The sequence below is a fragment of the Mizuhopecten yessoensis genome, unplaced genomic scaffold (genome assembly GCF_002113885.1).
Source record: "Mizuhopecten yessoensis strain PY_sf001 unplaced genomic scaffold, ASM211388v2 scaffold1779, whole genome shotgun sequence".
NCBI classification, from domain to species: Eukaryota; Metazoa; Mollusca; class Bivalvia; order Pectinida; family Pectinidae; genus Mizuhopecten; species Mizuhopecten yessoensis.
This window is the reverse complement of record NW_018404217.1, coordinates 524,565-539,475: the sequence shown is the minus strand read 5'-3', so window position 1 is coordinate 539,475 and position 14,911 is coordinate 524,565. Positions and strand designations below refer to the sequence as shown.

At 37.2% G+C, this 14,911-nt stretch overlaps 1 protein-coding gene across 2 annotated transcripts in view; it reads right to left on the bottom strand.

Moving 5' to 3' along the window:
• The window catches only part of LOC110440951 (cytosolic non-specific dipeptidase-like), a 28,172-nt gene that overhangs the window by 6,961 nt on the left and 6,300 nt on the right, over positions 1 to 14,911 (bottom strand). For both annotated transcript variants that reach the window (XM_021484065.1, XM_021484072.1), the window contains 9 exons: positions 10,795 to 10,918; positions 10,232 to 10,402; positions 9,751 to 9,834; positions 8,937 to 9,011; positions 6,533 to 6,613; positions 6,102 to 6,175; positions 5,777 to 5,851; positions 2,291 to 2,435; positions 807 to 906 (listed from right to left, as the gene is read on the bottom strand). In XM_021484065.1, coding sequence (XP_021339740.1) covers positions 807 to 906; positions 2,291 to 2,435; positions 5,777 to 5,851; positions 6,102 to 6,175; positions 6,533 to 6,613; positions 8,937 to 9,011; positions 9,751 to 9,834; positions 10,232 to 10,402; positions 10,795 to 10,918 — 929 coding nt within the window. The remainder of the gene's footprint in view (positions 1 to 806; positions 907 to 2,290; positions 2,436 to 5,776; positions 5,852 to 6,101; positions 6,176 to 6,532; positions 6,614 to 8,936; positions 9,012 to 9,750; positions 9,835 to 10,231; positions 10,403 to 10,794; positions 10,919 to 14,911) is intronic.

The following is a 14,911-nucleotide window of genomic DNA, read 5'->3' as shown; positions in this document are numbered from 1 at the left end:
GATAGACAATTGCACTGACCATGGATGAAGAGAGACGGGTACTGAATGTAAAAAGCGATGTACTGACCATAGATGGAGAGAAGAGGAAAAGAATGCGGAAAGAGATATGTACTGACCATAGATGGAGAGAAAGGGGTTGGGTGGAGAGAGGGGTACTGAATATGAATAGAGAGATGTACTGACCATGGATGGAGAGAAACGGGTACTGAATGTGAATAGAGAGATGAACTGACCATTGATGGAGAGATGTACTGACCATGGATGAAGAGGTGGAGGGGTACTGAATGTGAAAAGAGAGATGTACTGAGTATGGATGGAGAGAGAAGGGTACTGAATATGGATATACAATTGTACTGACCATGGATTGAGAGAAAGGGGTACTGATTATGGAAAGAGAAATTTACTGACCATGCATGGAGAGAGAAAGGTACTGAATGTGAATAGAGATTTACTGAACATAAATGGAGAGAAAGGGGTACTGAATATGGATAGAGAGATGTACTGACCATGGATTGAGAGAGAATGGTAATGAATATGGATAGAGAGATGTACTGACCATGGATGGAGAGAAACGGGTACTGAATGTGAATAGACAATTGTACTGACCATGGATGGAGAGAGAGGGAAACAGAATTTGAATGGAGAGATTAACTGACCATGGATGGAGGGAAAGGGGTACTGAATATGGATAGACAATTGTACTGACCATGGATGGAGAGAGAAGAGTAATGAATATGGATAGAGAGATGTAATGACCATGGATGGAGAGAGAAGGATAATGAATATGGATAGAGAGATGTACTGACCATGGATGGAGAGAGAAGGATACCTCCAACGGTGCATCAGTATGTCTTGTTTGTTGTCATGTATCAGAGCATGACAGCCAGTGTCCTGCTGGTACTCCTCCTGAAATCCAACCAACATTTCAAACAAGTTATTCAACCTAATCATTAAGTTCAACAATAACTATTAATAATTACCTGCAATATATATCAAATTTACAACAAACAAAAATATCAATTTGTGCAATCGTAATTTAGCACATGTACAATATTTGAAACATAAAAAGCACTAAAATAAGATGTCTGCTGAAATATGTTCACAATATGCGACATTTGTATACCCAAGATCAAATTACATATGACATGTTTAAATGATATTCTACACTATATAGCTGTCAGTTAGGTCAGTAAATACAGAGTATCAGAAATCAATGGTCTGCACTTGAATCAGAAAATCACAAAATAATGTTTAATGTGAATGGGATATTTATTTATTCCTATATTTTCACAAATGTGAAGCACAAAAACATAAATGAACTGAAAAGTATGACACACAAGTCTGTAGTGTTAAGCTGATCATGAAAAACCATTAAAGTTTCTGCTGACTGCCAGTGACTCGTCCAATTAGTTCTGTAACTTAATCTTAGCCTAGGTTTTGATAATGACTGTTTTTGTGAAGAAGCTAAAGTGTCTCAATAATAACAATTATTAACATTATGTCAATATTAAAGGCCCAAACATCTTGTGTTTCCAATAACCTACCAACCCTAAATTTGTTTGCCTACCTTAAAGTTTTAATTGGCATTTAGTGATTATGCACTGTTAAAGTCAGAACTCCTGGGCCCGTATTCATGAAACCGTGCTCATGCTCAAGCATGGATTTTGTGCTCAAACCTAATTTCTTGTTCTTGTTTTAACTTTATAAATCAATCTAAATTTGTCAATGATTTGGAAACGTTTTGAGAGACATAATGCAAGATGCTGTTTCCAATGTTAACATTTGACTTTGTGATCGTGTGACATAAGTTAAGCGAGTTTTAAAAAAGATGGTTTGAGCACAGAATCCATGCTTGAGCATGAGAACGGTTTCATGAATACAGGGCCTGCTATATATAGGCAAAGTAAAACTATTTTCCAAAATAAAGAAAATTGCCTACCTAGCTACCTACCCTATGTTTTCTGAGGATGATAGCGGAGACACAAGTAATTCATTTTTTGCCTAATCAGAGCAATGACATCAATTAAAAAAAAAAATCGGTCCAAGAAAATAAAAATAAATAAAAAATAAAATTCAGGAAAGATTCATATGAACTTAAAGAATAAATATTGATACACGTTATCTTATTAGCAGTTGATTAGAAAAACCTGAAGGATAATGCTCCGTGCCAAATGTTCACACATCCCTTACAAGACATAGTGACTAGATCAACCAGCGGTAGTACCGGCCGTTGATGAACAGCTTTCTGAAAGATGTTAAAAATAAAAACTTCCTCTTGGCTAATATTTACCGGTGAGAAGTCAATGGGGTCATATTTCTGGCGTTCCTCCTCAGTAAGTTCGGCTACAGAATCGCCGATTCCTGGGATGAGGATGTTGCCTTTACTGTCTACCAATGTGCCGAGGACACCCACCAGATCCACCATAGCCTCGTGTCTGAAGAACAGAAAATCACACACTGAAAACACAAGTCAAACCTCTTCTGGTGTTTGTCAGCCTAAACCAATGACTCCAGATAAAAGGCAATGTCTTATCCAAAATGCAACTACATCAGCTATTGTAGTTCTTCATTAGAAATCAAACCTTGACCTATTTTATTACCATTATGCTTATTAGGCATGACAAGAACAATACACTGAAACTTCTCAGAAATGTTTTGACTTTGTTAAGTTACATCTGTTATGTAGCGTTTTTGACTTTGTTAAGTTACATCTGTTATGTAGAGTTTTTGACTTTGTTAAGTAACATCTGTTATGTAGAGTTTTTGACTTTGTTAAGTTACATCTGTTACATAGCGTTTTTGACTTTGTTAAGTTACATCTGTTACGTAGAGTTTTTGACTTTGTTAAGTTACATCTGTTATGTAGCAGTTTTGACTTTGTTAAGTTACATCTGTTACGTAGAGTTTTTGACTTAAAGTTAAGTTACATCTGTTATGTAGCGTTTTTGACTTTGTTAAGTTACATCTGTTACGTAGCGTTTTTGACTTTGTTAAGTTACATCTGTTACGTAGAGTTTTTGACTTTGTTAAGTTACATCTGTTATGTAGAGTTTTTGACTTTGTTAAGTTACATCTGTTACGTAGCGTTTTTGACTTTGTTAAGTTACATCTGTTATGTAGCGTTTTTGACTTTGTTAAGTTACATCTGTTCAAAGAGTTTTTGACTTTGTTAAGACACATTTGTTATGTAGTGTAGGTGGCAACTGCCACTATAATATGGAGAGTTACAAAACCGCAAAACATATTCTTTTATATTGTAAGTCCAGTGATTGTTGTATTACCTGATGGTGTCTATACATTGTATGTACAGTCATTGTTTCATATATATTCTTTATAATCAGGTACAAACATTTCAATGCCCTAGATTTAGCATGTTTTTTGTCTGGTTACCCCTTCTCCACAGTATACATTATATCCTTAATTCTCAACAGTATAACGTATACCCCTTCCCCATAGTATACAGAATACCACTTCTCCACAGTATACAGTATACCACTTCTCCACAGTATACAGTATACCACTTCTCCACAGTATACAGTTTACCCCTTCTCCACAGTATACAGTATACCACTTCTCCACAGTATACAGTATACCCCTTCTCCACAGTATACAGTATACCCCTTATCCACAGTATACAGTATACCCCTTCTCCACAGTAAACAGTATACCCCTTCTCCACAGTAAACAGTATGTCCCTTCTCCACAGTAGACAGTATGCCCCTTCTCCACAGTATACCGTATCCCCCTTCTCCACAGTATACGGTATACAACTTCTCCACAGTATACAGTATAACCCTTTACCACAGTATACCCCTTCTCCAAAGTATACAGTATACCCCTTCTCTACAGTATACAGTATACCCCCTCTCCACAGTATACAGTATAACCCTTTTCCACAGAATACCCCTTCTCCACAGTAGACAGTATCCCCCTTCTCCACAGTATACATTATGCCTCTTCTCCACAGTATACAGTATTCCCATTCACCAAAGTATACAGTATAACCCTTTTCCACAGTATACCCGTTCTCCACAGTAAACAGAATAACCCTTCTCCACAGCGGACAGTATACGCCTTCTCCACAGTATACAGTATATCACTTCTACACAGTATACAGTATACCCATTCTCCAAAGAATACAGTATAACCCTTTTCCACAGTATACCCCTTCTCCACAGTAAACAGAATAACCCTTCTCCACAGTAGACAGTATACCCCTTCTCCACAGTATACAATATACCACTTTTCCACAGTATACCACTTCTTCACAGTATACAGTATACCCATTCTCCACAGTATATAGTATACCACTTCTCCACAGTATACAGTATACCACTTTTCCACAGTATACAGTATACCACTTCTCCACAGTATACCCCTTCTCCACAGTATACAGTATACCCCTTCTCCACAGTATACAGTATACCACTTCTCCACAGAATACAGTATACCCCTTCTCCACAGTATACCCCTTCTCCACAGTATACAGTATACCACTTTCCACAGTATACAGTATACCACTTCTCCACAGTATACAGTATACCCCTTCTCCACAGTATACAGTGTACCACTTCTCCACAGTATACAGTATACACCTTCTCCACAGTATACCACTTTTCCACAGTATACAGTATACCCCTTCTCTACAGTATACAGTATACCCCTTCTCCACAGTATACAGTATACCACTTTTCCACAGTATACAGTATTCCACTTCTCCACAGTATCCCCCTTCTCCACAGTATACAGTATACACGTTCTCCACAGTATACCACTTTTCTACAGTATACAGTATACTCCTTCTCCACAGTAGACAGTATACCACCTTTCCACAGTATACAGTATACGACTTCTCCACAGTATACCCCTTCCCCACAGTATATAGTATACCACTTCTCCACAGTGTACCCCTTCTCCACAGTATACAGTGTACCTCTTCTCCACAGTATACAGTATCCCACTTTCCACAGTATACAGTATACGACTTTTCCACAGTATACAGTATACCACTCCTCCACAGTATACAGTATACCACTTCTCCACAGTATACCACTTCTCAACAGTATACAGTATACCCCTTCTCCACAGTAGACAGTATACCACTTTTCCACAGTATACAGTATACCACTTTTCCACAGTATACCCCTTCTCCACAGTATACAGTATACCCCTTCTCCACAGTAGACAGTATACCCCTTCTCTACAGTATACAGTATACCACTTCTCCACAGTATACCACTTCTCCACAGTATACAGTATACCACTTCTCCACAGTATACATTATACCCCTTCCCCACAGTATACAGTATACCACTTCTCCACAGTATACAGTATACCACTTCTCCACAGTATACAGTATACCCCTTCTCCACAGTATACCCCTTCTCAACAGAATACAGTATACCCCTTCTCCACAGTATCCATTATACCCCTTCCCCACAGTATACACTATACCACTTCTCCACAGTATACAGTATACCACTTCTCCACAGTATACCCCTTCTCAACAGTATACAGTATACCCCTTCTCCACAGTATACAGTATACCCCTTCTCCACAGTATACAGTATACCACTTCTCCACAGTATACAGTATACCCCTTATCCACAGTATACCCCTTCTCCACAGTATACAGTATACCCCTTCTCCACAGTATACAGTATACCCCTTCTCCACAGTATACAGTATACCCCTTCTCCACAGTATACAGTATACCCCTTCTCCACAGTATACAGTATACCACTTCTCCACAAAGTATGAAGCCAAAGTCACTTACACAGTACCACCATACAATCCAGAGTGAAGATCTTTGTTGGAACAATCTATCTCCAGGAAAAAGTAGCAAATTCCTCTGTAGAATATAAACATAAATCATGTTGAAATGAGAAGGAAATTAATGTTCAGCTCATCCAGACAAATAGGACAAAACACAGAACATCAATCACTCAGGAAAGAAACTCTAAAAATATTACTTCTAGGACGAAATGCTCATAAAATCGTTTACACAGTGTTTTGCAGTAATATTTACTGTTTTTACCTTATTGTTAAAAAAAATGTTAACAAAAATAGTGTGATACTAATTCAGTATTGTTAGTACTAACCTCAAGCCGTATGTTACACACGGCTTTGTCTTCCCAAGCCAGTAATTGTCTGATATACACACATAGTCCACATCCTGAAAGAATGAACACACAGAAAATCAATGCTGTCGAAATATACATGCATAATGTCAGTTCTGTTGGAATATAAACACAGAATATCAATGCTTTCTTGTGGAACTTTCTAACCATGAGTTGGTTGGTTTCAACTGACCATGATATCCATACCATTATATGACCTTTGAACTTAAAAATGTGTCATTACTGACCTTTATGAACTTGACCATATACATACTTCGGCATTTAGAAATATATTTACTGACCTTCAAGAAATTGAACATGGTACATTAGCTATATATGGGAATGCGTTCTTTCCTGGCTGTCATGAAACTGAAAATGTACATAAGCCCTTAGGAATTACGACCTTAACTGACCTTCAGGAAGGTATCCTTGCTGCTGTTGACCAAATCGTCCAGTCCATCAGACCCGCACTCTTCCATCCCCTCAAACATAAACTGTAAGGCACAACAAATAATAATACTGTTATAATAAAGGTCAAACAGTTACACTGTTAAATCAGGTCACAAAACTCCACTGTTAAGTAAGTCAGAAAATTACACTGGTTATAAGGTAAGACAGAAAATTACGTCGCTAAAATAGGTCAATTACACTGTAGAAGTAGGTCACACATTTCAGTCTCAATGTGATGTGTTACTTTACTTTTGCTCACAACCACTGTAGGCTTATTCACTCTCGACTCATTTGAAGACCTGCTAGGAGTTGGTAAACAGTTTTAATTACGCTGGGTAAAACCCTGGATGTTATCTTATTGGTCAATACACGTATATTTGAATTATGACCTCATCTAACAATGCTTTGTGCTATCCTCTTCATCTGTGACCTCTTGATTCATTGCAATAACTTCCTCAACCAGAAACAGAAACGATACATTTCCAAGTGAAACAAAATTATGCTTTACATGATTTGATAGGATCATTTTGTGAGAAAAAGGTCCCCGGTTATCATGTTTATCTAGTTCTCATCAGTTAATTTTCAAACTTGGCTAACACACTTTGTTGTTTACCTTGAGGTTGACTGGGCTAACACACCTTATCGTTTACCTTGAGGTTGACTTGGCTAACACACTTTGTTGTTTACCTTGAGGTTAACTGGGCAAACACCTTATCATTTACCTTGAGGTTGACTTGGCTAACACACTTTGTTGTTTACCTAGAGGTTGACTAGGCTAACACACTTTATCATTTACCTTGAGGTTGACATGGCTAACACACTTTGCTGTTTACCTTGAGGTTGACTGGGCTAACACTCCTTATCGTTTACCTTGAGGTTGACTTGGCTAACACACTTTGGTGTTTACCTAGAGGTTGACTTGGCTAACACCTTATCGTTTACCTTGAGGTAAACTGGGCCAACACACTATATCATTTACCTTGAGGTTGACTGGGCTAACACACTTTGTTGTTTACCTAGAGGGTGACTTGGCTAACACACCTTATCGTTTACCTTTAGGTTGACATGGCTAACACACTTTGTTGTTTACCTAGAGGTTGACTAGGCTAACACACTTTATCGTTTACCTTGAGGTTGACATGGCTAACACACTTTGTTGTTTACCTAGAGGTTGACTTGGCTAACACCTTATCGTTTACCTTGAGGTAAACTGGGCCAACACACTGTGTCATTTACCTTGAGGTTGACTGGGCTAACACACTTTGTTGTTTACCTAGAGGTTGACTTGGCTAACACTGGGCTAACACACTTTGTTGTTTACCTTGAGGTTGACTTGGCTAACACCTTATGGTTTACCTTGAGGTTAACTGGGCCAACACACTGTGTCACTTACCTAGAGGTTGACTGGGCTAACATGCTTTGTTGTTTACCTTCAGGTTGACTGGGGTAACACACTTTGGTGTTTACCTAGAGGTTGACTTGGCTAACACACCTTATCGTTTACCTTGAGGTAAACTGGGCCAACACACTATATCATTTACCTTGAGGTTGACTGGGTTAACACACTTTGTTGTTTACCTAGAGGTTGACTTGGCTAACACCTTATTGTTTACCTTGAGGTTAACTGGGCCAACACACTGTGTCATTTACCTAGAGGTTGACTGGGCTAACATACTTTGTTGTTTACCTTCAGGTTGACTGGGCTAACACACTTTGTTGTTTACCTAGAGGTTGACTTGGCTAACACTGGGCTAACACACTTTGTTGTTTACCTAGAGGTTGACTTGGCTAACACTGGGCTAACACACTTTGTTGTTTACCTAGAGGTTAACTGGGCTAACACACCTTATCGTTTACCTTGAGGTTGACTGAGCTAACACACTTTGTTGTTTACCTAGAGGTTGACTGGGCTAACACACTTTGTTGTTTATCTAGAGGCTGACTGGGCTAACACCTTATCGTTTACCTTGAGGTTGACTGGGCTAACACACTTTGTTGTTTACCTTGAGGCTGACTTGGCTAACACACTTTGTTGTTTACCTTGAGGTTGACTGGGCTAACACACAGTGTCATTTACCTTGAGGCTGACTTGATTAACACACTTTGTTGTTTACCTAGAGGTTGACTTGGCTAACACACTTTGTTGTTTACCTTGAGGCTGACTTGGCTAACACCTTATCGTTTACCTTGAGGCTGACTTGGCTAACACACTTTGTTGTTTACCTAGAGGTTGACTGGGCTAACACCTTATCATTTACGTTGAGGCTGACTTGGCTAACACACTTTGTTGTTTACCTTAAGGTTAACTGGGCTAACACCTTATAATTTACCTTGAGGCTGACTTGGCTAACACACTTTGTTGTTTACCTTGAGGTTAACTGGGACAGGCATTTTGTTTTCCTTCATTGCTTCCAGACAGTTAATCCATGCCAGTACTGGGCCCTGAAACAACATCACAATGGGTCACTTCACAGAACAGACATTTCTTCTGAAATAACTGCCAGCCCTACCATCTTGTATTTGTTCTCTTTCTTTGTAGATACATACAGAATCAAAGATAAACAAGATACCAAGTTTTAATGATAAAAAAGGAACTTTTCTATACCCTTATTGGTTTTTAATTCTAAACTTTATTGGAGAAAAAGAATTTAGCTTTAAATCTGACAGTTTTGAAAGCAATACACACATCTTATACCCATCTTGTGGGTTAATGCACTGGTATTGTGTTAGAGGCTTCACTGTAAGAAATTCGGCTATTAACCCTTTCACCACTGTAAACCATAATGGACCCATCCAGATCAATGCATGGTCGAGTCTACTAAAGTTACATGGGAGTGAAAGGGTTTGAAATATATGATCCAGACTCCAATATATTTGTATTTGTAGTATAAAGGGCAGAACTGTGTATTAATACACAGATGTGAGTACCACTACAGTTGAAGCATGCCGTCACTACCTTATTAACTCATTTACCCCTGAAGATGCATTTGAATTCTTCCAATTCAACAATTCCAATTTATGATCTACAGTGGTGAATTGGTAGAATTCAAATGTTGGAAAAGCTCCTTATGAAATTTCAGGGGTGAATGAGTTAATGAATGGATGATCAATATGTTAATGAGATATCAAAACTCATCGAAGGTATGTTTGCATTCACAGCATGGTGGAGAGAGTTATCTACCTTGTCGTCTGTTGAACCCCTGCCGTAGATCTTGCCATCCTTCAGTATGGCCTTGAATGGATCGTCTTGGTCCCAGCCGTCCTCCTGTAAAACAATGACCAGTATAAGGTTTACTGTACAGTAAACACATGTAAAACACGGCCAATGACTTGATGTTCTAAGCCTTGTCAGATTAAAATATATCTAGCTGACTCACAACGAATACTGTATGTTTCCCTTGTGCTTATTTCTTTTTTCTTTACAAAACAAGGTGAATGCAATAAAATGAGTTAAGAAAAGTGAAATAGGTTGGACATCTCATGATCAAAAACTGTTAAAACCAAATGACACTTGGGTCAAACTCTTAACGTTTGCAATAAAGGATGTTTACAATATTCAAAATGTATTTTATATGTCCGGGGTACACCTGATCGCTGTGACTCTGAAATCAGGAAAACATATGAAACTATGACCTTTGATCATTTTATTGACCTCTAACTACCTTCCGAGCTGGTTGTACATCCAGATGTCCATACACAAGCAGGGTCTTCTTGGAGGGGTCCTTGCCAAGTACACCTTGCAGGACAGGAGGAAGTGGAATTTTGCTACCTCCACCAAGGTCTTGGTCTCCAAGCTCCTTAAGCTCAGTCTCTGCACCGAGATCATCCATCAGCTGCAGTCACAGGGTCAAAATATGTTAAGGGCCTTCAATTATTTATCGATCTGATATACAAAGCGCAAATCAGGATCAATCCATTCTGATCATTCTGATAAAATTGTTGAACAAAATATCTTTCATTACATATTCTTGATTTTACCAAAACTGTTTTTCTTAAACTTCTGACAAAAAATCACCTCAGTAAATACTATAGTACATGTACAAGGTTTTTCTATCCTGTTTACAGGAATTCCTGATGTTACAAAGGATGTTTGCAGCATTTATCATGTCATACTACACTGTGGTTAAAAAAATAAAAAATAAAAAAAATATTACTTTTGAGTATGTTTCAAAATGAGAAAAGCAGTAAAATTCCTGTATATAATCACTTGGGGAACCGTACTGACCTTTTGTGTCCATTTAACCATTGTCGTGATGTCTCCACGGGTTTCCGGCCATGCCGACACACTTTTGATGGCCACTGCATCTTTCAGCCGTTGGATGTAGGCCTCCTTCTTACTATCTATGTACCTGCAGCATCAAACAGAATTCTTAGTTTGTCACTTTTTACATTCATGTAACTGGTGGTATGTGTTCGTTGCATTATGATTAATTTGGTCACATTCCTGCTTGTGATGTAGTCTATTCTAGTACTGTAATTTCCATAATCAACACTCTCCTCCTATAATCACTCTTCCCCTTTACTTGGAAAATTGAACTGGCTTTTTTTCATGCAAAATAAACACACTCAAATAACATACATAACATAAAGATTTATAATTTTTATATTTGTTGTCGTGTTAGTTATGTTCCATGGTGGTATGCAGGTTATTTAAGTCACAAAACTAATTTCAGTAAAATACGAAGAGTATAGATTATCGAGCCCTGTCATAAGCAGGCTGCACAACTACCTTACACAATGGACTGATGGAGCAACTATATAATTATAAGCATCAGAAAACACCAAAATTTAGCAAACAGCTTCATCAAATGCCAAAATATGCTTGTAGTATGGTATTGTGTTGTGATTTGGTAACTTTCTGTTTGTTTTTTAATCATATTATGTAGTATTTTAGTCACTAATTGTGAAGTCACTTTCTGTTTGTTATTAAGTCACTTCTCATGTGTACATAAACAGTAGTTGTATTATTGTCATGGTTACAAAGCATGTTGAAAGATAACTAGAATGAACTCATTCACCCCTGAAGACACATTTTGGACTCTTTCAATTCAAAGGTTAGAATAGTTCATTATGAAATTTCAGGAGTGAATGAGTTTAGAAACAAGGAATATAATGTTTCTACATTTCCAAAGACAAACATGTTACTGGAGAGACAGAACTCAGTATCCATGGCACCTCAAACGACAGCATTCAAAAATCTCAGGGCATCCCATGAATGAGCATTCTCGTTACTCCAGGGATTGCGCTCACTTTCGCTCTCTACACCCCTGGAATATATCATCGAGCAATATTGAAGGCTCAGTGTGTGCTACCTTGTGAATAAGACAAGAAGACTAGTTTGATCCTTGGATGCAAATTAAAAGAATCTCATGGTCTTGTAATGGTACAATTCACTGCCTTTGAAGTTGAGTGTCGCTCCTCTGTAATCTTCAGAACAGCTATCAGCATAGCGATTGTTTGAGTATATTTTCCCCGAGACCAATCAAATTGCCAGCAGTGTGCCTTCAATTCTGGCATTTTATTCCAGGGGTTCAGACAATGAGGATGACACATGACATGGCAAAGCCACCCAACAAAAAACTTATATATAACCTATAATATGCTTTAAATTAGACAGTTTATTTTTTTAATCATAGTATAGGTTTTTATATATATTGTAATTAGCAGAATTTCAGACTGTGATTCAGCCACTTCCCTGAAATCTAGCCTATGATTCATTTGTCTACCAAAATGACTTTAGTTCTGAACATGACCACTACCTGTTATTTGCATGTCTAACCCAACCCATGTCTAGTAATGTTAAGTGTTCTTAGAAAAGCCTGGAATCTAGGGCTATATATAGTGACACCTCATTTCCAAATGTTGATTCGAAAAAAGGAAAATAAAACCACAGAATTAGATTATCTATCAATGTCCTTGGTAAAACAAATTATTATTACTTGTAAAAAAGATGGAGTTTGTAAATACATACTGACCTATGAAATTTCATGACAATCAGTTACGAAATGAAATTTGTAAAGCAATGAAATTGACAAGGTTACATAAAGACATACTGGCTGATTCCTATGTACTTGTGATGACTTGTCATGAGTATAAAAATAAATGCATCCCACCAGAAATACTTTTTTTTATGTTGGTAATATATCGTGCTATCAATGAAAGCATGCAATAAATGATAGCAATGAGTTGGCATTTGTAAGATCTAACTTTCTAAAGCCAAGTTGGTAAATGCTAATAATTTTGCTGGTGTCGACTATTGAGATAGTTGCTCAGAACATGACAATATATACAACGTCCATTTTGAGATGCATGCATCAATGATACAATCTAACCTATTCCACTTTGGTAAATGTTACTCGCTGTACAATAAAACCTTACAAAAACTAAATATTATAAACCAACCANATGTGTACGAGGCAGAGCAAGTTCTGTGTATCATGAACATTTTCAAATGACTGTTTACTTTATAAGCAATCTTATTTCTCTGGAGCGTAAATTAAACAATAAGATGAACAAAGTACAAGAATGAGTCACACATATGTGATATCCTTTCTGTGGTATGAATTACCCATACTAACATCTAATTATGTCGAGGGATCTTGTGTGTTTCCATAGGCAAACTGGTAACAATATTTTTGCTATTAAAAAAGTCCCTTAAGGGACCAAAGTTCTGTGTTGGTTGGTTGTACAGGGTTTTATGTCCTATCAACAGCTAAGGTCTTTTAAGGGTGGGCCTCCATGTGTGCAGTGTATGCATGCATATGTGTACGAGGCAGAGCAAGTTCTGTGTATCATGAACATTTTCAAATGACTGTTTACTTTATAAGCAATCTTATTTCTCTGGAGCGTAAATTAAACAATAAGATGAACAAAGTACAAGAATGAGTCACACATATGTGATATCCTTTCTGTGGTATGAATTGCCCATACTAACATCTAATTATGTCGAGGGATCTTGTGTGTTTCCATAGGCAAACTGGTAACATAGTTACAGAGAATATCTAACTTAGTGGAAGACAAACAAGCTCTACTCTTTCCCTGTAACTTTACAATTTATCGCCAAGTTTGCTGATCTCCTATGAGTTTCCTATGATTCACACACCTGGTACATCTACTACAATCACTTCAATTCTGAACAGGACCACTACCTGTGATAACATGTCTAATCCCATGTCTAGTATCGTTAAGTGTTCTTAAAAAAGCCAGGAATCTAGGGCTATATATAGAGACACCTCATTTCAATATTTTGATTTGAAAAAAAAAAAAAGTATAGAGACACCTCATTTCAATATTTTGATTTGAAAAAAAAAAAGTATCACTAATTATTATTATTTGTACAAGTTTAACATCTACGCTACAGTGATTTTCCTAGACCCTCATTCACCATACAATCATTAGTTAATAGTTACATCAAATTACAACCAGTAAGTCAAACATACAAAGGCTGTCAGATTGCTGCTGTGCAAGAACTCCAGATCTAGATAGAAAACTTGACTTGAGCTATGATTTCTTCGAAATGAGTAGATGTTTTTTTCTTTGAAATCTGTAGTAAATATATGTATGCCTATATATGATAAAAAAGGATTAGATGTCCATGTGAAGGAAGTAAGAAGGAAGAAAAAATAAGATTAACAACCGACTAAAAAACTAGCTGCTTTCACCCTTCACAGGGCTATTCATGTTTATGTACATGTATATGTTTATATATGGGGCAAAGAAGTAATTCCAACAGTGTGGACAAGTTTAGGTTAAGTTTATGTGTATATATATATCATAAATTACATAAATCATAAATGAGAATTAAGGCATAAAATGATATCTTTCAAACATTTGGGTAAATACTTGTTGCATAAAAGATATTAGGAGTTTAGATGTCATCACATCATCACCCAACATCATCAACAATTGTTTATGTAAACCTGTAAAGCGTACTCATTAGAAATCCTGACATAGTTGAGTAGCTATGTCAAGCATAGGAGTTCCAAGTCTGAAATTCTGTAAATAATAATAACAAGAGGCCCATGGGCCTTAACGGTCACCTGAGTCCTACAGTATTTATTTTTGTTGTTGAAATATGTACCAATTTGAGTACAAAATAGTTAAGAATATGGTTAACTTAACTTTGTCAGGACCATGAGCTGATCATTCCTAGACCGATTTTCAGTGAGATCGGCCTATTAGAACTTGTTTTTAAGTTTGAAATAGGTATTTACAAAATAGCGGTCATGGCAGCCAAATTGTATTTCTGATTGACCCAAAAAATAACAACACTTTGTCAGGACCATGATTCGATCATTCCTATCAAAGTTTCAGTTTAATCAGCCAAGTAGAACTTTACTTTA